The sequence below is a fragment of the Desmodus rotundus genome, chromosome 2 (assembly GCF_022682495.2).
Source record: "Desmodus rotundus isolate HL8 chromosome 2, HLdesRot8A.1, whole genome shotgun sequence".
Classification (NCBI taxonomy): Eukaryota; Metazoa; Chordata; class Mammalia; order Chiroptera; family Phyllostomidae; genus Desmodus; species Desmodus rotundus.
The window spans coordinates 141,811,621-141,836,181 of NC_071388.1; the positions used below are offsets into that span (position 1 = coordinate 141,811,621).

The following is a 24,561-nucleotide window of genomic DNA, read 5'->3' on the forward strand; positions in this document are numbered from 1 at the left end:
AAAGCACTTTTTTATTCTTAAGGCAAAATGTCATCATTCCCTACCGACCACCCCTCTCCCCCGAGCTACCTGCCTTCATTGTATTCTTTGCCCACCGTGAGAGCCAAAGAAAATAGAAAGAACTGAAAATTCAAACAAGATTCCTCAACATACTGGGTAAGATATATTTTATAAATGTTATTATGACAAAATTCAATATATTTAAATGCTTATAGCATATGGTTACTTTTACCAAGATATCAAGAGAAGTCATACAACTTTCAAAATTAGTATCAAACACAGGATATTTAAATCCAGCCACATGTACAGAGATAGGAAACTTTGTTCTTTTCAAAGTTGAGCCTGACCCAAAATAAGATGTTTTGTTTACATCCAAAAGTAGCATATTAAAAAACTGGAAGTATTGCCCTTTGCTTAAGTCCACTTAAGCTACATATAAATGGCCAGTATGACTATTCATGAGGTTCTCCATCTTATTTGGAAGGGTTAAAATGATTTTGATGCATTTTCATACATGAATTTAAATTATTTTCCCGATTGTAATTTTGGTTTTATGCACAAGTATATAGGTAACACATTTTTGATGTTTAGCCTACAATGGAATATAACAAAAAAAAAATGCGTTGCAAATGTGGTATAAGATTTCATGCCTTCTCATGATGCCACGTCAATACTCTACTACACTAAACCAACGGCAACAATGTAGCACGCTTTAGACACCCAATCAGAATGAATTTTAGCCAGCACACTGAGGACAAGGGAATGTGCTGGTGTACTGCTGAGCTGATGTGGTAGCAATCCAAGAGACTGAACTGAGATTATTCAAATTAAAAAAATAAAAAGTATAAAAGATGTGGATTTGCTGGGCTACTATACAGACATTTTTCTCCGATGAAACTGCAATACCTACAACATACATTTTGGTTTGTAGGGGAGTTTTTAATGTACAATAATTCCTTATAGTGATTTGAAAAAAGTATGAGACTATATGAACAAGTAAAGCTTAGTAATTTAGGATTTACATTTATAAAAGTTAACAAAAAAATAAAATGTTATACTTGCATTTTGACCATTATACTATAACACAAAACATCCAATGTGGAACACTGATCTCCCATGTCCAACTTAGCCTTAGATATTGAGTATTTTAATTTTATAGAAAGGAACTTTCGAAGTTTTTTCAGTGCTTATAGTATATACCTCATTATTTATTCTTCATTAAAATCTTCATGAAATCTAAAGACTATACTTTCAGGGATCATTTCTATAGTTCGTTAAAATCTTCATGAAATCTAACAGGCTGGTATTACAATGAAAGTAATTATTTTTTTCCTGAATATTCTAAAACATGCCAGTTTGGGCTAGTGCTCAGATTTTCAAGGAACGAGTACCCAAGAATATGTCTTATACATTTAGTTAGGTGAGTCTGTTTACCGTCACAACGCAAACACCTCTGACTTTCAGATATTGAAAAAATGTACAGCTTACATGAACACAGAAGGTATTTTTGGCCAAGTTAATTCCTAGGAAAAATAATGCATTATGTTGATCAATTTTTAAACCAAATTCTTAAAGGCATTAAAAAACTTGTATTTTATAATTATCAAATAATACATTCATGTGGTATAAGAAGATAAAAGAAAACGGAAATGAAAAATCTCAAAGTATTTCAAGAGTTAAATAAATATTTTTCAAATTAATAAATTATCTTTGTTGTTTGGAAAATATGCTTTACTTTTCACTTCAAATTCACTTCAAATGCCTGTCATATAATTTAGAATAATCTAGCTAAATTATTTAATTATATTTGTAAGGTGACACTTCTCTGGGTAGACATTTCACACAACAGTTCTCAACACTGAAAAAAAATCAACTGGTAATTGTAATCACAAAGAATGATTGATTAATGGATTAACAATTCACTAGGTCATTTAGACGGCATAAGGTCTAATAAAGGGAACAGTATAACTGCTCGATGTGCAATTGTTCCACTGGTAACACTAAGCCAAGAATTTGACAGACACAGCACTCACTGAATTACACATTTCCATGTATGCAATTTGATCAACAAGAAAAAATTAGGTACACAATGTCAAACATTTTTTCTTTTTTTTAAACAGCAGCTCAATGATTTGGGGGGTTGGTCAGTACAAGACACAGTACATAGGGGAGAAGTATAGACTGGCACTTAAACCAATGCCAGTACTCATCTCATTGTTATAATTAAGAATATTAATTTTTGTTATTCACTTTTCCTTACTACATAAATCAAAACCATTAACTTGAAGTTGAGGTATATATACAATATGGACACAAGATTATGCAAAAATAATTTTCAAAAGTAACATTACATTTTAAAATATTGGAAACTGAATATTGGTGCTGATTTGTACTTTGACTTAATGGAACAAGAAGAGAACATTCAACTAAGAAGGGTTATACTGATAATAAAGCTCGTAAAGTTAAAAATGTCTTCCTCTCCCTTCCCACTTACCACAGGCTACACATGTCCTGAGAGGATTCATTATGTGAGGAAAATGTCAATCACAGCTTTAAGACTTTGCTTTGGAGGAAACTAATGAGAAAGCAACTGGAAGGTGAGACTTCATCTTCATTTTCAAATAAGTGGTCTTAATTTTTCTTCTTATAGAAAAAGTTTAAATCAGTTTGCTATAAATATATCTGAACCATTAATTTTTGCAGCTTTCAGGTGAAGTCCAGCACTTCGTTTATACAAAGTCTATGAGAAGAGGTCAGTAGGGATCATCTAATCTTAAGTCGTGACATCATCCACTCAAGTCCTTGGCATAATCTATATAGAAGGTAAAATAACTTGATTAAATTCTCACCTGAATAGCTATAAACAGCCAACTAAAACAAGATACCATTTTTCATTTACCGCAACAGCGAAGAGTAAAACCCAGCAGTAAACAACATCGCAGGTGCTGGGGTGAAGCCACACCCTCGCACACAGCGCACCTGGGCTTTTTCCTGTTTTGTCTCCGGTGCCTAGAACACTGCCTGACGCGTAAAAGCTCAGCGATTATATGAATGCCCATGGCGAGTCATTTAGCAATACACATCAAGAGCATTTAAAGTATCAATATTCTCTCTACCTCTCTTTCTACTTCTAGAAATACATCCTAAAAATACAGACGGCATAAAGGCCGATGTATGTGTAAGACTGTTCATCAAAGCATTTTTATTAAGAAAAAAATTCAAATGTCTAGAAATAGAGAAAAATTGAACAAATTATGGAATGTCTGTGTGGTAAAATATTAGAAACTTCCTTTCAAAGACTATTTTATAATATGATAAAATGCTTATGATCTAAATAAATAAAAATGGCACGATATTAAATATATAGAAGACCTGTTAAAGTATACACATAATATGTCTGCTACATCTATATTAAAATTTTTTTATTTTATTTTTTTAAATATATTTATTGATTATGCTATTACAGTTGTCCCATTTCCCACCCCCCTCACTCCACTCCATCCTGCCCATCCTCTCCCTCCCACATTCCCCCCCTATAGTTCATGTCCATGGGTCATACTCATACGACCACACCTAAAACAAAAACAAGAGCAAACTAGTCAAACAACTAGAACAGGAATAGAACCATAGAGATGGAGATCACATGGAGGGTTGTCAATAGGGGAGTGGGAGGGGGAGGGGGGGAAGGTACAGAGAATAAGTAGCATAGATGATAGGTGGGAAATAGACAGGGGGAGGGTAAGAATAGTGTAGGAAATGTAGAAGCCAAAGAACTTATAAGTATATATTAAAAATTTTTAAAGGAAGTAAAATCTCATATTGCTAACATCAGTTATTGCTGAACAATGGGTACCTGAGCATAATGGAAAGTATATAAGAGATGTTCATTGTGGTAAAGGAAAATAAATGTTTAGCAAGAGGGAAATAGTTGTACATATTATATTGCAACAAAACAAAAATTTGATATCTTTAGTTTGATATCTTGTTTTACTTATGAAGCATTAAATATTATCTACGAGGCACTTTTACAGATAGAAGGAACTATGAAAACTCAGATTTTTGTGTAAGTATGAGCCTAACAATACGAAATATAGAATTATTAAAAAAAGGCAGAGGTAAATAAATGATTGTTTTTGGTACTGGCCCATACTGTGCTAAGCACTTAATATTCATTATCTTAACATTTCTTCAAAATACTGAGATTAGAACCCTTCCCATACTAGAGGAAACCTGGGCTTACAGGGAGGTTAGCAAATGACAGAGGAGAGAGTAAAAATGCAGACCAAGAATCTAGACTGAGGTGGCCAGACTGCAGGAGGCACCATCTCCTCCCAAACCAAACACTTCCACTTGCTGACCGCTGCAGATGGAAGCCCACATAACCAGAAATTGAAAAGATACCAACAGCTATTGGTATCTCTTTCAAAAATGAAACTGCCAGAGTTCACATCCATTCTAACTAATGATGTATTTTCTACACAATTTCTCAAAGTATGTAAGTTAAATATTGTATCACTCCTAGATTTGTGTCTGTTGTCAAATTTAGTATTACAATAAGTGCTTTTGCCCAAAGTCCTTTCATAAATAATGTGTATAAAGATATATATCTAAAGATACATATATGGATATATAAAGATATATATATGGATATGTAAAAAAAGATATATATGTATATATATCTTGACATCTATTAAAACTATTTGACAAAGAAACATGTAACATTTTTACTTGAATATGTGGACAATTGGTATTACCTATTTTTTTTTCTTTAAATGAACAGATTTGGGTTTTTGAGGTTCTAATTAAGCTCTCCAAACATCTGTAATTAGGCAATAGTGCTTTCTATTTCACTAAGATTCATCTCCAATTTAATTATTTTTTTTTTGTTTTTAAAAGGTACATACATAACAGGTTCTAAAGAGAGGTCTTAATTTGGGGGTAAGATTCTGCTGGTGTTAGGACAGGGCAGAAGCTTGGGACATAAACAGAGAAGTTAGCTGAAATGGGAAAATTCTCTTCCTTTCAAAACCATGGTGAAAGGCGAATCAATAAGTTATTCAAACTGTATCTGTGCCCCAAGCTTCTGCCCTTTCCTAACACCCGAGGAACCACAAATTCAAATTTAAGAATTCTAGAACCCTTCATCTCAAATTTAATTCTTTTTTCTCTGCTTTTAAATACATACAGAAATACCACATTTGGATAATAAACTTCAATGAAAACGTTATTTAGCTTGCCTAGCCTTTAATATTTTTACCCTATTTCAACCTCTGTCCCACCTCTGCTGATAGTACTTTCTCCAGCGTTCTGGTCATTGATCTTACGCTTAACAAGGCTGACAACCACTTCCTTCCTGAAATCCTTTCATCTCTGGGCATTAGACTCGGGCGAAATTCTACTTTAGGCACCTACCTTTCTTTCCAGAACCAGGGATCCTCATGCCACACTCTCCAATTCTAACTTTTTTTTTAAAGTGCAACAACTCCCTCCTGACAACACCAGTGGCAAAGTGTGTGTATCCAAAGTAGTCTCACACACGAATCCTCTTCTGTTTCAACGTCCTTATGCATAAAGTGTGAATTACATACAATTGGTCTACATGATGCTTAGGAACACATGACACTCCATAAGGAAAACCCTCAAGACACAGGACAGGCTCAGTCACGGTGGGTTCCTTTCTTACAGCGAGAGTCCCGCCCCCATCAAGGGCTGTTTCGGACTTCTCTGGCTCTCCATGGCACTCCAATTTCTCCGAGCTCCTACAGCAACTATTGTCTACGTGCTCACGTGCTAGTTCAGTGTGTTTATGTGTATGTTGTGTGTCTTATTCTTCACAGAACCAAATTAAAAACTCTCATTGTAGACATGGACTACGTCTTACATCTCTCCCTTATAACATTCTCTACATGGCAACCTTAACATTTAATGTTAAGAAGAAATTCATATTTCTAAGCTAAAGACACGTTAGCCATGAGGAAGACTTCTTACCCCTCGCCAGTAAGAGCACAGCATGCCTGGATATGCCACTGGTGATCTTTAATAGAAGTCAGCTTCAGAAACTGGGAGATTTCTGCTACAGTCATGCATTCTTTAACATCCTGTTTATTAGCGAAAATGAGCAATCCAGCTTTCCTTAGATCCTGCAAAAGCAAATAAAACTGTAAGGGCCAGTGCATTTTTCCAGAGATTTTCCAACTTTATGAATAGAATGTTCTATAATCTTTTAACTCAGAATTTCTCAACTACTTGATAAAAACATCTCACAGCTCTTGCACTGACGAAAGGCAAACTTCACACTAAACACATTTTAAATAAATCAATCTATACTTTTATGGATTCACTATTTCTTATAGTCCTATATTCATTTATGGTCCTAAGTGCAATATGTAACAAACAGTCATGTCTTCAAATATGTCACTATCTGTCCCCCCCAACCCTAAACTAGGCATCTATGACTCCTGAGAACTACTCGTCAGCCGACACTCAGAAGTTCTTCAAAATTCTGCTGTGACCTGTACCTGGGCTATGGCTATCAGCACCTACAGCTAGTACCATCGGGGTGCGCAGGCAATACACTACCTCACTATATACAAGGCACGCCTTAGAGCCTTAGGGCTTCACTCTCAGCTGAGTGGTGCTACCCTAAACCAATCCTACTCATCTTCTGCGTCCTAGCTCCTCTATCTTTGACCATGAAGATTTCTTAGACTTGAATATTTGATAAGGCCACCTTGGGTTGACAAGAAACTTACCGAATTTCCCAATTAGAGAGTAAATTCTATCACTTCTATTCTTTAATTCCAAGGCATGTTCTTCAACTTTTCTGAATTTGTTCCTCATTACCAACATTTATAGAGTATCCAACCTGAGCAAGCTACCAATCAGAGTAACCTTTTTCTAAATAAAAATCTCTTTAATCCTCACAAGATTGCTGTAAGGCAGGCTCTACTATCCCCATTTTACAGATGAGGAAACTAAGCCTCAGGCATGAATAAATCATACAAGGCCTATAATAGGACTTCGTGTGAGCTAAGAGCTTCCCATTGTAACCTCCACCTCTCATCTGCAAAATGCTGAGACCACCACCACCTCTTAGGGATGTTCTTTAAATAAATGAAGTATTACCTTTAAAGCACTCAGTTTGTACCTGGCTTTTGAAGACTGTTCAACAAATATTAGTTCATTTACTGTCCTGAAAATAAGAATTACTTGTGCATAGCCCAAAATGACTAGTACATTTTATTCAGGACACAGACCAAGGTTCTTAGTCTCCTTTGACTCCATTCCACTCTCCCCTCTCCCAACCATTTTTACAGTCAGGAACTTCCCCAACAATCTACTGAAAGTTACAGATCTTTTCCTCATAAAAATGCACATAGGTATATATGCAAAGACACCGTAAAGTCCATTCTTAGATCACGGGATTTTAGTGGGATATTTTGGTTTCAATCATGTGTATGTGCTTAAAGCAGAAAAGTCTTCAGTAAGTACAAACTGACATTGCTCCACATTATTTTACTCTTGTTGAAAGTTTCATTGACTTCATTGGTCCTTTTGATGTAAACAAACAGTATACATGGTAAAAAGACTTAGGTAAAATGCTTCCTATGACAATGGAGACTGACTTTTAGTTACAGTGCCCTCTGCAGGATGGCAGCTGTGGTACTGCGGTTCATGACCGTGACCTGAATAGCATGGTCAGAAAAAAATACTCTAGAACAGCCAATTTTCAACTTGTATGCAGCAAGAGGCACACTGGTGTACTGCAGGAAGTTTTAAAATGCAAAACCTATCTAGTCAGGAACACTGACCTCTTTTCCCTTAGATTGCCAAATAAAATAATGACAATAGACAACACAATAGCCATCTTGTGTGAATGAATCAAAATTATACCTATGTATTTTTCTGTCAGATCGGCATAAAATATATTTTTTGGTGTGCTACACAATTTTAGTAATTATTTTATGTGTGCCATGAGATGAAAAAGGTTGAAAATCGCTGCTCTAGTATGTTAACTTTTAAGATTTCACATTCAATTTGTTTTACCTATAGTTCAGTTTACCTGTTTATATAAAAGGCAAAAATCTGAATGGATGGCCTGTACCTAGTATGTGTGTGTGTGTGTATGTGTGTGTGTATTCACCATCAAGGATACAGGCATTTTTTTCTCTTATCCTTAACGGAAATAGGACAGTATCAATAGTTGATACGTGGTGGAATCACTGAGTAGATGGACTTTCCATGGATTTAATTCCTATCTTCCTATCTTCCAGGTTTCGATATCTCTTGCTAGTGGCTGCTGAAATCTTTTATATAGGTCAGGATTGTTAATGCTGGCACCTTTAAAGAACAACAGTTTGACAAAAGAAATACTTGGCACAAGTTGGGAAACATTAAGTTTATTCTATCTTATTTATAAATAATCTATATTTCTCACTTTTAATGACTGACTTATTTAGAGACTAAATAATTGACTACAAATTGAAAAGCATAAGAACTAGTTTTTTATTGAAAGGTCTCCAATCCTCCCACCCCCACATTGAATATAATCTTTCTAGATCTCATAGGCTCAAACATTTTTATTGGTGTTTTTGACAAAAAAAAAAAAAAAACAACCACCAACAGATATTTAACCTATTTTTAACTATTTGGGAAGAGAGGAAAGAAAATAGTCCTTTACTTTTTATTAAATAACCTCGGAACCAATTATGCATGATAATAGTAAAAAAAGAGTTATATTGGATTAAGGCCGTTCATCAACTTAACAAGAAGTCAAAGTTCAAGGGGAACAGTGGTGATCTTCTGTACACCAGTCATTTTAAGCACTTTAAAAAACTCTCTGCTACATATTACAGATTTCTGGTCTTAAGAGTCTAAAAATATATTTTAATTTAGTCAAGAAGATGAATTATAGCACATGCAAGATATATTTACTTAGCATCTTCGTATGCCATATGTAGTTGTCGATTTGTTCCTCAAAGCTATATTTGTGAAGATAATTCCTAGAAGTTGAGTCATTCTGAATAAAATTTCATCTGTCCTTTTGTATTTGGAATTATTTTAACATTCATGAGCTTCAAAGATTGGCACTTCATTTAGGATGAAGATTTCACTAATATTTAAAAACATTTTATAGTTTTGTATTTAATAGTACTTTTTGAGAATCATTATGAGTGATGACGATAAGATTTTCTTGGTTACTGCGGTATGCACAAAACATCTGACTAACCCCATGTCAAAGTTTGCTTTTCATTAATACATTCTTGTTCTTTGATCCATTTGTTCCCCTCCAGAACTCTATTTGGCTTTTCTTCACCCCTTTTTGTGACTTACTCTAGTTCCCAACCTCATTTGTAATTCCTTTCTTGTCTGGTCATCTCCTCATTCAGTTTCCTTTCACTTTCCCACTCGTCCCTATTTGCAGTACACCTCTCCCTGACTCCCATCGAAGAGCCTGCAAGATGAGAATGCTTTAATTCAAATCCTGGCTTTTAAAGAGCTGCTCAAGTCTGGGCCTCAGTGTACTCATCCATAACAGATGCATTTTATTGACCTGCCCAAGTTAATGCCGCAGGCAAGTAAATTTCAGTGGCTATCTTTGAGCCCTTACTACTTTATATACTGATCCTGCTGCGTATTGGCCAATTAGAGTAAGAATCAGATAGGGAGGCTACCTGTTAACAGAGTAAAAAACATAGCTGAGACAAGTATGTGTGTGTGTGTCTTAGTTTTCTTTTTCCAAAGTCTTCATGGAACAACACGAAACAACCCTTTGGTATTAACTGAAAAACGGTTGCATTTTTGTAAACGACAAAGGGGAAATGAAAAAAGTCCTTAGTTTTGTGCCTCTTTCACAGCTTATTTGTTTCCCAAACTGTAACTGCAACCTGTTAAATGCACGCACAATGGCAAGATGCATTTTTTAACCACCACCTCAAAGGGGCTTAAAAACCAGCCCCAAACAGGGGAAAGTGCACGTTGGTGGGCACGAGCACCACAGAAATAATAGGAACTTCAATTTACATAACCACGTCACTAGCTTTCTGAAGTTTCGAACAGTTGCTGGAAACATACCAAAATTCTTAATGTGAATCTCAAAAGTAAATCATCAAGTCAATATTAAAATATAAAACTTTCTTACAAAGACACCTCAGTTTTCTTAAGCTTTATTAAAATTCTCCTAAAATAAAAATTATATCCTATACATCTAAATATTCATTTTTCTATTTCTACCTATAATTGAGTTTATTCCCTCTGCAATAAAAAGCATTAAAAATATAATCAATTGCCACTGTAGTAAATATTATATAATTTGTTAGTTACTAATCCCATTATTGACTATAGTATTCAGTTGATTAAATTTTTAAATTACGCTACCAGTAATCTTTCTCAGGGACTAAGAAAAGGACAGTCAGACAGGCTTGTTTTGTGAAAGGACAGCATCAGAGGCACGGAAGAGCGACGATAGTTAAACGTCAGCCTAATAACTGAGTTACAATCAACACTTGCCGTGCGTCTTGAGACTTTAAAATCTCATTCCCAATGATAATGCTTTGTGAAATTAATCTATTCAAAATGTTTTTAAAAAGCCTATTTAGGTATTTTTGCTCAGGAAAACCTCTACACCAAATTTATCTGAGATACATGAACTAACATTTGACAAATGACTCCACAATCTTTCTGCTGCTTCCAGATACAATTCCAATTTTAAAAGTGACAAATTATAAAGCAGGCATGGCCAGCAGATAAATACTTTTTAAAAAAAATTTGAAATAGTATCTATCCTCATGAGAAAGTAGAAAGAAGAAATATGATAGAAATACCCCACAAATACATGTTTTGCCAGAATCCTACTTACCTCATGCGCCAACATTTTATAGAGTTCTTCTCTAGTTACAGAAATCCTTTCTCTGTCTGTGCTGTCCACAACAACTATTACAAACTAAAATAATTACAAAAATGTCATTAGTGATTATATAATTTGATATTTGTAAAATTTATAGAGAACTATCAATAAATTAGTACCTTATGGCATGGTATTATTAGAAAACCAGAGACACCTACTATATAAATCATGAAGCCCACAGGAATGATCAATTTCTAATTCCAATATATTTTCTAAATTTTCAGAGAAAAACAGGAGAAAAGAGAATACATGCTAACATTCTATTAGAACATCCTGCTAATATATTAACCAATACATAACAAGATCATATCCCTATCAGTCTAATAAATGAGTTACAATCACGACTTGCTGGTTGTCGGGGAGACTACAAAATCTCATTTCCAATGATAATCCTCTATATTTACACTTAAGTCAGTAAGGAAAAACACACTGTGGTCCTACATTTTGAGTTACTTCTAGATAAATATTATTTATTAATATCAATTTATTAATATCTAAAAGGGCATGGGTACAGGAGTACAGTTAACATGACAGTTAATTTTTAAGAATCAACAAATTATAGGAATAAATCTGTATCTAAGCTGCCTTCTCTTCTTTATATAAACGGCACCCGCTACTGGCAAGCACAGCTCTTCCCTGAGTTGGTGATAAGACTAGTCCCCTGGCATCAGAAAGTGTAAGGAAGACTTTTAAGGGAGCCGTCCAGCACGGAGCCATGCTGCACCCCATCTCAGCTGCACGCCCACCAAGGGGAACAGGAGCAGGTGCACTTCATGACGGCGTTTGTGACAACCAAGTCAACTCAGACTGCCTATTTGTCACATGCACTACCTATTTTTTAGAACTAGTTTGTCATTTCCAAACAAACCACTGTAATTTTCAAGGTCTTTTCTATTCTTCAGATTTCATGAACCATAAAGAAGATGGGCAAGAGAACAACTATTTCACCTCTTCTCTCACTTGCTATCTTACTGATACGTGGCTTTATTACTGTGAGACTCATTCTATTCCAAGGTATTTATATAATAAAGTTATTAACTTTTAAAGTGTCGCCATGAATTTGATACCTGCAGCATTAAATTTAGGAATGGTAACCATATCTACCTTTCTTTCTCCCCAAACCATGATCAAATTATGTTATGGAGTTTCAGGGGATCAGGTCATTAGTTGCCATTAATTGTGTCTTACTGACAATATTCATCTTTGCATAATTTGGAATTTTATTAACTTATAATCAGCAGTATAAAACAATTGTCACAGAGAACCAAGATGGTGGCATAGGTAGACACACTGCGCCTCCTCGCACAACCAAAACTGACAGAAAATCGAACAGAAGGGAAGTCCGACACCAAGTAGATAAAAAAGAACCATACATCCAGACCGGTAGGAGGGGCGGAGACGGGCACCAGGGCGGAGAGGACTCACGTGGCCGTGGCAGGACTGAGACTGGCGGAGTGTGGGACAAATGGGGCAGGCAGTCTGACTACTAGCAGACCCTGCGGCCCCACACTCACGCACAGATAAACCGGACAAAGGGCGGGGAGCGAAGCAGACCACACAACCCAGGGCTCCAGCTCGGGGGAAATGAAGCCTCAAACCTCTGATTGAAAACACCCGTGGGGGTTGGGGCGGCAGCAGGAGAGACTCCCAGCCTCACAGGAGAGGTCCTTGGAGAGACCCACAGGGGCCTAGAGTGTGCACAAGCCCACCCACTGGGGAACCAGCACCAGAGGGGCCCAGTTTGATTGTGGGTAGCGGAGGGAGTGACTGAGATCTGCCAGAGTAGAGCAGATGCCATTGCTCCCTCTCGGCCCCTCCCCCACGTAGTGTCACAGCGCAGCCACCAGTGTTACTCCGCCTCCGGGGAACACCTAAGGCTCCTGCCCTTTAAGTAACAGACGCGCCAAGACAAAAAAAAAAAAAAAAAAAAAAAAGGCCCAAATGACAGAACACTTCAGAGCTCCAGAAAAAATACAACTAAGCGAGGAAGAGATAGCCAACCTATCGGATGCACAGTTCAAAACACTGGTTATTAAGACGCTCACAGAATTGGTTGAATTTGTTCGAAAACCAGATGAAAAAATGAAGCCTATGCCAAGAGAAACAAGGAAAATGTACAGGGAACCAATAGTGATGTGAAGGAAACTGGGACTCAAATCAATGGTGTGGACCAGAAGGAAGAAAGAAACATCCAACCAGAAAAGAATGAAGAAACAAGAATTCGGAAAAATGAGGAGAGGCTTAGGAACCTCCAGGACATCTTGAAATGTCCCAACATCCGAATTATAGGGGTGCCAGATGGAGAAGAGGAAGAACAAAAAATTGGAAACTTATTTGAACAAATAATGAAGGAGAACTTCCCCAGTCTGGCAAAGGAAATAGACTTCCAGGAAGTCCAAGAAGCTCAGAGAGTCCCCAAGAAGCTGGACCCAAGGAGGAACACACCAAGGCACATCATAATTACATTACCCAAGATTAAGCAGAAGGAGAGAATCTTACAAGCAGCAAGAGAAAAGGAGACAGTTACCTATAAAGGACTTCCCATAAGACTGTCAGCTGATTTCTCCAAAGAGACCTTACAGGCAAGAAGGGACTGGCAAGAAGTATTCCAAGTCATGAAAGGCAAGGACCTACATCCAAGATTACTGTATCCAGCAAAGCTATCATTTAGAATGGAAGGGAAGATAAAGTGCTTCTCAGATATGGTCAAGTTCAAGGAGTTCATCAGCACCAAGCCCTTATTATATGAAATGTTAAAGGGAGTTACCTAAGAAAAAGAAGATCAAAAATATGAACAGTAAAAATGACAGCAAACTCACAGTTATTAACAACCACACCTAAAACCAAAAGAAAAGAAAACTAAGCAAACAACTAGAACAGAAACAGAACCACAGAAATGGAGATCACATGGAGGGTTATCAATAGGGGATTGGGAGGGGGAGAGGGGGGGAAAGGTACAGAGAATAAGTAGCATAGATGATAGGTGGAAAATAGACAGGGGGAGGGTAAGAATAGTGTAGGAAATGTAGAAGCCAAAGAACTTATAAGTATGACCCATGGACATGAACTATAGGGGGGGAATGTGGGAGGGAGGGGGTGGGCAGGATGGAGTTGAGTGAAGGGGCGGAAATGGGACAACTGTAACAGCATAATCAATGAATATATCAAAAAAAATCAAACAATTGTCACAGCCTTTCAATTTACAAGGTCTACACAATGAAGGCCTGAAATGTCCTTGCTCTGAAATTTCCTCTTGGGAAATAGCATTTATAAATAAAAACATGGTTTTGTCTAAACTGCTTTATAACCAAAAGAAAAAAATTCTTTAATGTGCAATTATGCTGCATAAAAGAAAATACATAGTAAAATTTTGGTCAGGATTGAAACATCCTCTACACAAAAATAAATGGTAAAAAAGAAATGAAATTACAAACTGTGAGATAGAATTCATTATGCAAACAACTACTTAAAAGAATTTCTGGGATCAATACACACTCAGACTAATCAATCACCAATTCTCCCTGCAAAGGTTCAATGAGAATGGATATACAGAACAATGATTCTAAAACGGAATCAAAGATACCACTATGTTTAAACTCTACTTCTATTAACACACTGATATTTAAAAAAGATTAACTCTAGAAAGTGTTTCTAAAGCATTCTTCTCATAGAAGTTTTAGTATATTAAGAAAAATTACCTCTGTGTTAGTATAGTAAGTGTTCCAGGAAGAACGGAGAGATTCTTGGCCACCAATATCCCACATCAGGAACCGTGTATTATTAATCACTATCTCCTCTACGTTGCTTCCTATTGTCGGGGATGTATGTACAACTTCATTCATAGAACTGAAAAAAAAGTTTGGAATATATTACACTTAGCAAGGAAGTTGATTGTCCGAATATTTTAAAATCAAGGGATAAATCGGCCCAACCTTCTTTTATTGGGTTAGGCAAAAAGTCCATTATATTTTTCCCATAAAATAAAAGACACATTTTTCATTTTCACCAATAACTTTATGATCTGGATCTTTTGAGTATGTCGGCTCTCTCCCGCTTTTGGCTTCTAGTAGGTAGAGGCCAGCAGTGCTGCTAAACATCTTCCAATGCATAAGACAGCCCCACAGCAAAGAATTATTTGGTTAAAACGTCAGTAGTACCTAGAAACTTTGCAAATCACTTTTGACACGTTCAATCGGTCACAGCACCTCCTCCATACACTGCACAAAACCTTTTTTTTTCATTTCAGCTGCATTTTTACCTTTCTTGAAATAATAAAGCATAGTATGCTGAAAATGTGGTGTGTTTTCTTCCATCTTCAATATTAAAATGGCTGCACAAAAATTTATCAATTTTGATAAGTTTTTTTGTAAATGCATACTGATATGAGAGCTGTCACAATACAATCTAAGAAAAATGTTTCAAATGAAGTTAAAGACAACTAAGCACTACTACAGCTATCGTACGGAAAAAAGCTAGAAATACTTCTTGGCCAACCCAATGTATGTTACACCCCAGTTCCTTTTCCAGTAGCTCGTAAGAGTGAGCTAAAGGTTTAAACGGAGCTGGAACTAGGTAGTGGCCTCTCTGCAATATTCTATATTCATTCCAGAAAACTACACAAACACGTATTTCTCTTTCTACAAGCAAAACAACTGAACAACACACTCAATGTCATACAAATGTCAACTCTCTGGAAACAGTTGCTTAAATTAGGTTCCTTGTTTATGGCCAACCTGCCTTTTTACAAAGTAACTTAGATTCCATATAATTTTTTTATTGCTTTCATTAATCAAATATCACCGAGGCAGAAAAAGTAACTACAAACAATAAAATAGTTTTAAAAGTTAATACTTACAATTGGTAAAGGATGGTGGTTTTCCCTGCATTATCCAGTCCAACAATGATGACTTTGTGCTCTGAAATAAAGAAAATATCAGTAAGTTGTTAATTAAAAACAGTACTTTTAAGTATGCTATTTCATCCATTCTGTCCAGCAATGGTATAACTCAGTGAGTGGCACTTTAACCTTCTTGGAACGCAAAAGAGCATCCGGGCAAGACCAGCAGAAGTGCGTCATCAGTCTCACCTTCCCTTTGCTTCTGTGGATCAGCCTAAAATCTCTTTCAGGGCATTCCAGTGCGGAATCCAGAGATCTTTAATCTCTTCATCTCGCCTCAGTATGCACAAGCCACATTCATTACCAACTTTACCCACTCCTTCTCAAGACTTGCCTCTGTTTGAGTTTTCACGTGTTTTTGCAATAAAGGACAGTTGGCTGTTTTTAACAGCTTCCTAATTTTAAGAAACATGTAGGTCACAGTGAAAACTATTGAATTAAGACATAATCGTGGAATGGGCTCAAAGATAAAGGTACCAACTCAATGGTAAAAAGCGTTTATTCCCCCAAAATAGCATTAGATTATTCACACTTTTCAACATAGGCATACCTCAAAATATTGCACGTTCAGTTCCAGACCACTGCAACAAAGTGAGTGTTACAATAAAGTGAGTCACACAAACGTTTGGTTTCTCAGTGTATATAAAAGTTATGTTTACACTATATAGTAGACTATTAAGTGTACGATAGAATTAGACCTTAAAAACAATGGACAATAAAAAACGCTTTATTGCTAAAAAATACTAACCATCATCTGGGCCTTCAGAGAGTGGCAATCTTTTCGCTTGCCTTGATGTTGGTGGCTGCTGCAGGATCGGGGTGGCGGTTGCTGGTGGCTGGGGTGGCTGTGGCAATTTCTTAAAATAAGACAACAATGAAGTTTGTCTTATCAATTGACTCTTCCTTTCATGGACAATTTCTTTGTGGTATACGGTGCTGTTTGATAGCATTTTACCCACAGAACTTCTTTCAAAATTACAGTCAACTCCCTCACACCCTGTCTCAACCTTATCACCTGCATTCATATAATACTCTAAATCCCTTGTTGTCTTTCAATATTCTTCACAGCATCTTTACCAATAGATTCCATCTCAAGAAATCACGTTCTTTGCTCATCCATAAGAAGCAACTCTTCATCCATTAAAGCTTTATCATGAGATCGCAGCAATTCAGGCACACCTTCAGGCTCCGCTGCTAATTCTAGTTCTCTTCTTATTTCCACCACACCTGCAGTTACTTCCTCCACCGAAGTCTTGAACTCCTCAAAGTCATCCATGAGGGTTGGAATAAACTTCTTCCAAACTCCTGTAAATGTTGATATTTTGGTCTCTTTCCATTAACCACAAATGTTCTTAATGGCATCTAGAATGGCGAATCCTTTCCCAAAGTTTTCAACTTACTTTGCCCAAATGCACCGCAGAAATCACAATCTATGACAACTGTTACCTTACAAAACGTACTTCTTATATAAGACTTGAAACTTGAAATTACTCCTTGACCCATGGGCCACAGAAGGACATTTGTTAGCGGGCACGAAAACATCAATCTCACCGCACATCGCCACAGCTCTTGGGTGACCAGGTGCACTGTCTGTGAGCAGTAATATTTTGAAAGGAGTCTTTTTTTCTAAGCAGTAGGTCTCAACAGTGGGCTTAAAATATTCAGTAAACCATGTTGTTTATTGGGAAGATGCAGAACAGATTTAGCAAAATTCTTAAGGGCTCTAGAATTTTACAATGGTAAACGAACACTGCCTTCAACTGAAAGTCACCAGCTACATTAGCGCCCAACCAGTCACCCTGCCCTTTGAAATGTTAAAGCCAGGCATTGACTTCTCTCTAGCTACTCAGTCCTAGATGGCAGCCTTTTGTATTGTAAGGCTGCTTCACCAGCATTGAAAATCTGCTGTTTAGTGCAGCTGTCTTCATTAGTTGACTCACCCAGATCTTCTGGCTAACTTGCTACAGTGTCAACATTAGTACTTGCTGCTTCGCCTTGAACTATATTACGTTATGGAAACAGCTTCTTCCTTTAAACCTCATGAACTAACCTCTGCTAGCTTCAAACTTTTCTTCCACAGCTTCCCCACTTCTTAGCCTTCATATAGAATTCAAGGGAGTTAGGGCTTTGAGTTGGCTTCAGGGAATGTTGTGGGTGATTTGAAATATCCAGACCACTGAAACTTTCTCCCTATCAGCAATAAGGCTATTTCACTTTCTTTTCTTTTCTTTTAAATTTTATTTAGTTATTTTTATAGAGAGGAAGGGAGAGAGGGAGAGAAACATCAATGTGTGGTTGCCTCTCAAGCACCCCCAACTGGGGACCTGGCCCACAACCCAGGCATGTGCCCTGCCTGGGGATTGAACCGGCGACCCCTTCGTTTGCTGGCTGGCGCTCAATCCACAGAGCCACACCAGCCAGAAGCTGTTTCACTTTCTTATGCGTATGTTCATTGGAGTAGCACTTTTAATTTCTTCTAAGAACTCTGCATTTGTATTCACAATTTGGCTAACTGATGCAGGAGGCTTAGATTTTGGCCTACCTTGGCTTTTGACATGCCTTCCTCAAGAGGCTTAATCATTTCCAGCTTTTAATTTAAACTGAGAGACGTGCAACTCCTCCTTTCACTTGACCATTAGAGGCCATTGTAAGGTTATTAATTGGCCTAATTTCAATATTATTGTCTCAGGGACTAGCGAGGTCAGAGGAGAGAGACAGAGATGAGAAAATGGACATTAGGTGAAGCAGTCAGAACATACACAACATTTATTGAGTTTGTTGTCTTATATGAATGGGCACTGTTTGTCGTGCCCCAAAATAATTACAATAGTAACATCAGAGATCACTGATCATAGATCAACATAACAAATATAATAAAAATGTTGAAATATTACAAGAATCACCAAAATGTGACACCGAGACAAAAAGTGAGAAAATGCTGTTGGAAAAATGGCACCAATAGCTCAACACAAGGTTGTTGCCAAAAGCCTTTAATCTGTAAAAAACAGTTATCTGTGAAGCACAATAAAATGAGGTATGCCTAAATTGACTTAAAAAAAAACCCCAAAACCCTCACCAGAAGGCATTTTTTCATTGCTTTTAGAGAGAGGAAGAAAGGAGCAGGGATGGAGAGAGACAGAGAGAGACAGAGAGACACAAATCAATTGGGTTCATTCTCCTACATGCCCCAACTGGGGACTGAACCTACCACCCAGGCACGTGCCCTGACTGGGAATCAAACCCCTGACCTTTCTGCCTATGGGACAACACTCCAACCACTTGAGCCATACCAGCCAAGGCTAAATTAACTTTTCTTTTTACTTTCTTTAGGCTTTTTCACCATCCCAGCCTATTCCAAATACCAAGATGGAACAGCATCTTATGCAAACATAAATTTGTAGCCCCAAATTATAATGTACTTTAAAACAAAGACTCTACAGAACCTAAAAAACAATATGCATATTAAGAGATGTTATTATGGGCAAATGTAATAAATTTTTTGGCTATTCCAATTCTTTGTTGCATGTGATTTATTACAAGTTTACTGCTCAGTATGATTTTTCTTTTGGAATATCTGTGCCACAGCATTCTTACAGCTACTCATATAAGCCAAACAACTCTACACTGTTACAATCCTTGGATGGAGTCTAGAGTTGTCATTTAAGCTTTAGTTTCCTAATCAGTACTGTTTGGTCATGAAAATGCTTCCAGTTTCACTTATTTCCTTTTCATACACCCAGGCAGCCTACCAGTTCCATTTGTTGCTGGTTTCTAAGGGTCAATATACATCCTTCCAACTACCAATCAGTAAATTTAGCAAAACAAACAAATGAAAATCATGTCATCCTGGAGGCACAAATACTAAGGCAGGTAAGTTGAGCATCGTCCTGATTCTTCATTCTCACCTCTCATCCAAACTATGACTAAGCCCTACTGATTCTCACATACAGCAAAAAGTCCACTTTTGTCACATTCACTATAGTTCTCTCAGGCCATTGCAGAGTCTGGAATAAAGCATGCGCTTCACAGTATGCATGAATAAATAAATCTAGAAAATGTAAAGATTAGAAGGGAGATAACCGACGAAGTCACTATGCACAGGGTCCGGCAGAAGTAACGCCATTGAGTGTGGCTGGGAGGGCACACGAATGTCTCCCACGAGATGGACAGCAATTTGAACATGTCACCTAAAGTGTCATATGTTGTGCTTGAGTGTGATATTGTTATGTTACGGAATCACATGCTTATGATTTGGTAATAAAATATTTTTATGTAATAAAAAACGGGCATTATTTGTGCCGGACCACGTATTAGATATTCCATTTTCAAATCTAAAAGTATCATCAATAAAAAACAAAGTTTGAAGATGAACTTGCTATTTATAGGAAAGGTAGTGAAGATTCAGGGAGAAAACCCAACATATCTTTTGTACTTAGAAGTTGCTGAATGAAAAGCAACTATACATGGCAAGATCAGAAACCACACAATTGGAATTTGCAAAGTTTAATTTAAAGAAAATAACTATTACAGGGACTGGAGTATTGAAGGACTGGCTAATGAGAGCTAACTCTGAAGATTACAGGAATGACAAATACGTGAAGCATTAACTACCCCTGGGGCTGACACAGAGCTTCCTCCAATTCCCCAGGACTGAGATGCAGACTTTGCTGGAGGGCCGGGCTCTGGCTCACTGAATGTCAGAGAAGCAGCTGTGCAGACTTGCCAGTGGATCATGCTGAAAATCCTCCCTTTCTAGGGTGCTGGGGAAAGCTGTGCATTGGGAGGTATTTTGCTGGAGCGTGTCCACCCTGAAATCAACTGAAGTGGGTCCAATGGGAAGCTGCTGGCTGTGGCTGACCGCTGTGCAGTGCAAGCAGCAGCCTCTGAAGAAGGGGTTCACCGTGCAAGGGCAGGGCGGGTCCTGCTGAGGGCACACTAAAACCAGGAGGAAAAACCCTTTCCTCCTGCAGTGTCCCTCCAATGCTGTCGGACAAAGCTCAACGTTCTGTCAGCTGGCAAAAGAGAAGTATGTGAAGGACCCAGCTCCATAACCCGAGCATGCACAAAGAGTGAAATTGGAGCTAAAATGTCTAGTAACTAGCACAGCCCACCCTTTGGCCACTCAGTCTCTATATGTACTGTTCTGCACGTTTGAACTCCCACACAATAAAAAGAAATACATTAAAAAAAAAAAAAAAAAAAGCAGAGGTGGCTTTCCAGCACCAGGGTCCGGAAGCCCGAGCAGTTTCTCTGGAACTCATTTACTACTTATCTCTCTTCTAAGAGCCAATCAGAAAGTGATACAAGGTTATCAACGGGAAAAATTTCACAACTTCTTTCATAGTTCACGTCAGTGCCAGAAAGTTCTTCCTTTTATCTAACGTGAACCCTTCTTATACACAGAAAGTCTGTTGGGTCTTGTTTTGTTCTGGAGAGCAGTAACTCGGGCACTAGACGTAAAATCCCAGGTCTATCACTTTTAATTGTAGTGCCTTAAGCAAACAAGTTACCTACTGTTTCTTGGCCCTTATAAAATGGTGAGAGGACCTACCTCAGTAGGGTTATTGTGCAGAGTAAATCAATTAAGACTGAATCACCTAATTTGCATTCGGCATTTATAACCTAATCTTGCATAAATTAGTAAATGTTAACTGCTATTCTTTTATCTATAGAGATGGAGCTAGCTTATTTTCTGTCTCCCCAAACAAGAATGAATGCTCCATAAAGGCAGGAGGGTTTTCCTGTTTTCTCCCTGCTTTATGCCCACCACCTCATGACACAAAAGAGGCGCTCAAAAACACTCATTTAATAAACAACCCAACCACTGACCACATGCCCTTCTATTCTAAAATATAATCCCAAAGACTTATCGTTTAGTAACTCTAAAATGGTTACCGGGGTGGGGTGGGGAAGAAAGAAATGATACCAATCTTTTCTTGAAGAAGAAAGTATCAGCAACATATTTCTTCAGTGTTTTAACTTGCCTTGGTCTGGCATTTACCAGTTGCATGGCTCAGGAAAATCACTCCACTGGAACCTCAGTTTCCTCTTTTTAGTGGAAAAGAGTAACTCCTTCAAAGGACTGTTGAAATTTTCTATTTAAAGTGATGCATACAACAGCATCTAGAACAAAGCTCGTACTCTATTTTATTTAAATATCTATTATCTACATGCCAACTCTGGTTTCTCAAGTGCGGGCAGTACACAATTAGTTTTCACTGTGCATTCGACCTGTCTTAAGTTTAACATGAGAAAGCTGTTCTAAAGAGGTTTCAGAAAAAAGAGCTACGGTACAGAGTAAGTTCCACCAGCACAGCAAATTCTGTAATCCGGAATCTCCCTTCCAAGAGTGTATGTGAGAAGAATACAGGATTGTGTTCTACACCTTCTGAAGGTAAAATAAAGCATCCAAGATACATATAACTTACATATACCCAATTTACAGAGAACCAAAAAGACCAACAAGCATCTGACGTTAGATTTAATAGTATTTCGAAAAGTGACCCTACTGATAATACAACCACATCATGTAGCAGAAGAGAAACAGTTTATTCACATTTTTACAATATTGACATCTTAATGTCTAAAACTCAACTTCATTAATTTCTCTATTAATTTCCCAGCACTGAAATAAATGTCCAGACAAAAATTACTGCAAAATACAGGTAATAAGAATATTATATTAGTAGGTTTTGGGTGCTAACAATGCATATATCCTTATTTTTTTACTATTGGCAAGCAGCTGTTGGCACAGCTCTAATTCATTCTTAAGCTACAAATAATTTTATCATTGACTCAAAATAGAAAGTGGAGATATATAATTTACTGCAGTACTAGAGTCAATTGACAAGCAAACTAAATTTCATAGCAGAGTTGAAGCTTAGCTTCCATTTTTTAAATAATACAAAGTTATGGATGTTAAAACTAGGATAGGTCTTATCTACAATAAGCACCACCAATTTTATGGCAATGTAAGTTTCAATACTTGACACCTAGAGATCAGGTTTTCAAGATTTGTAGGCTCCACAGTCACATAGTCAAATCCCTGATGTTCTAGGTAAGAACACCTAGACCCAGAGAGGTGAAGTGACTCCATCTCTCCCAACAGAAACAGCTAGCCAGAGACAGTGCAGATTAGAACCGGTCTTCTCTGCTCTGTGAAAAATCCCACATCAGAAAAACAGCTGGAAATATTGCTCTTCCATCGAGTATCATGTGATCTACACTATCATCTTTATTTTCGAAACAGAAACACAAGTGATCACAAGTTCAAGTTCTGCTACCTTCCTGTCACCGTCTCATATAGGCGACGCTGAATCATGGAGGAGGAGGTGGGGTCAGTAGCTGTACGTAACAAATGCCACCATTCATTAAGTATTGGAAAACTTTGGGATGTGACACCACTACCAGCTTACACAAGAGAAAAACGCAAACTAAGCTATTGGCAGCAGGAATAGTGGATCACTCAACTTGAGTTAATAAGAAACAAAGTACACCACTATTTGTATCTTAATGACTATGGAGGCTTTTTGTTAAAATTGTATCCTTTCCCTAGTTTTATACACTCATTTTGTAACAAATTTTAATACACTTGATATGCATTTCAAGACGATATTTGAGTTTAGATGAACTTAAGCATCCCTATACAATAATACACTCTATACTTGATAATTTGCTGGTTACCCACGGTTAACAAATGTTTCACACGGTTTTCAAATGCTTTACGTGAAACACTTGACCCAACCAAAACAAACAAAAAAACACCACTCTACTTAAACATGCGACACAAGGAGGAAAATGACCTCAAGCTTAACCTTAAACACAGATATAAATAAATACGGCAAAGAGGTCCATCACGATCCAGGATGCAGAAGTGTTCCCAAAGGGGCGGGGGGGTGGGGGGTAGAGGTGCAGGGAAAGTTCATAAGCCCGAGGTGTATTGGCGAGCGAAGAGCGATTCCTTCTGTTTTCCGCATTCTGCCACCCTCGGTCGCTCAGTGGTGCGGCTGGGGTAATAACCCACAACCTTCATCCCAGAGCACCCAGCATTTCTTCACGGTGTGCAAACCCAACTGCCGGAGGGAGAGGGACTAAAAGGCTAGGCTGTGCCACTCAGGGACGTCAGACAAGAAATTTTTCCCACCCCCAACCGAAATCGGAGCAATGGGTGTATTTCAGGAATGGATTTCTTGGGAAGGTCCCCTAACACAAAGGGCTGCGGGTCGGGAACAATCCCCGACCTGAGCGTAGGATCGAACAACCCAGGCCCGCACCCCAGCTGCCAGCACCCCGCGCACAGACCGCGCGCGTCCGCGCCGCCCACGCTCCGGAAGTATTTGGAGACCCCGACTCACCCGGCCAGGGGTGACCCTCTCCCCCACCCGACGCCCGCGGCCCGAGCCCCTCACCCTGGTGATTGAACAGTCTCCATATCCTGGTGAAGAGAATTCCCATTCTCGGGCAGCGGACCCCCCTGCAGCCACCCGGTCGCCTAAGCCTCCCCCGGCTTAGGCGGACGGGGAGGAGAGAGAGGCGCCGCAGCCTTCGCCTCCGCTGCCTCTGCTCCCGAGCTGGCCGTCGGCGCGCTTCCTAGGAACCGAAGGGAGGCCGAACCCCAGGCCGCCCAGCTGCGCGCCAGGCCCCGCCGCTGCCGCCGCGGCACCCGCCTGGCTCGCGGACATCGCCGCCGCGTTGTCTGCGGCGAGCCTCGCAGGCCACCGTCCTCCCCCAGCTCCTCTTGGGCGGCTGCAGCGGCGGC

General features: G+C 38.3%; 1 protein-coding gene across 2 annotated transcripts; it reads right to left on the reverse strand.

The window, feature by feature from the left end:
* Positions 1 to 549: 549 nt before the first annotated feature.
* On the reverse strand, positions 550 to 24,561 carry ARL5A (ARF like GTPase 5A). 2 transcript variants are annotated; one of them, XM_045203002.3, is made up of 7 exons: positions 24,212 to 24,561; positions 16,552 to 16,660; positions 15,762 to 15,822; positions 14,605 to 14,752; positions 10,859 to 10,942; positions 5,989 to 6,140; positions 550 to 2,812 (listed from the first exon to the last, which is right to left on the reverse strand). In XM_045203002.3, exons 4-7 carry the CDS (start codon positions 14,746 to 14,748, stop codon positions 2,764 to 2,766), a joined length of 429 nt encoding a protein of 142 aa, XP_045058937.1. In that variant the 5' UTR covers positions 14,749 to 14,752; positions 15,762 to 15,822; positions 16,552 to 16,660; positions 24,212 to 24,561; the 3' UTR covers positions 550 to 2,763. The 2 variants fall into 2 exon arrangements, with proteins under 2 accessions (XP_045058937.1, XP_024425354.1); XM_024569586.3 differs by lacking the exon at positions 16,552 to 16,660 and having other exon boundaries at positions 24,212 to 24,560.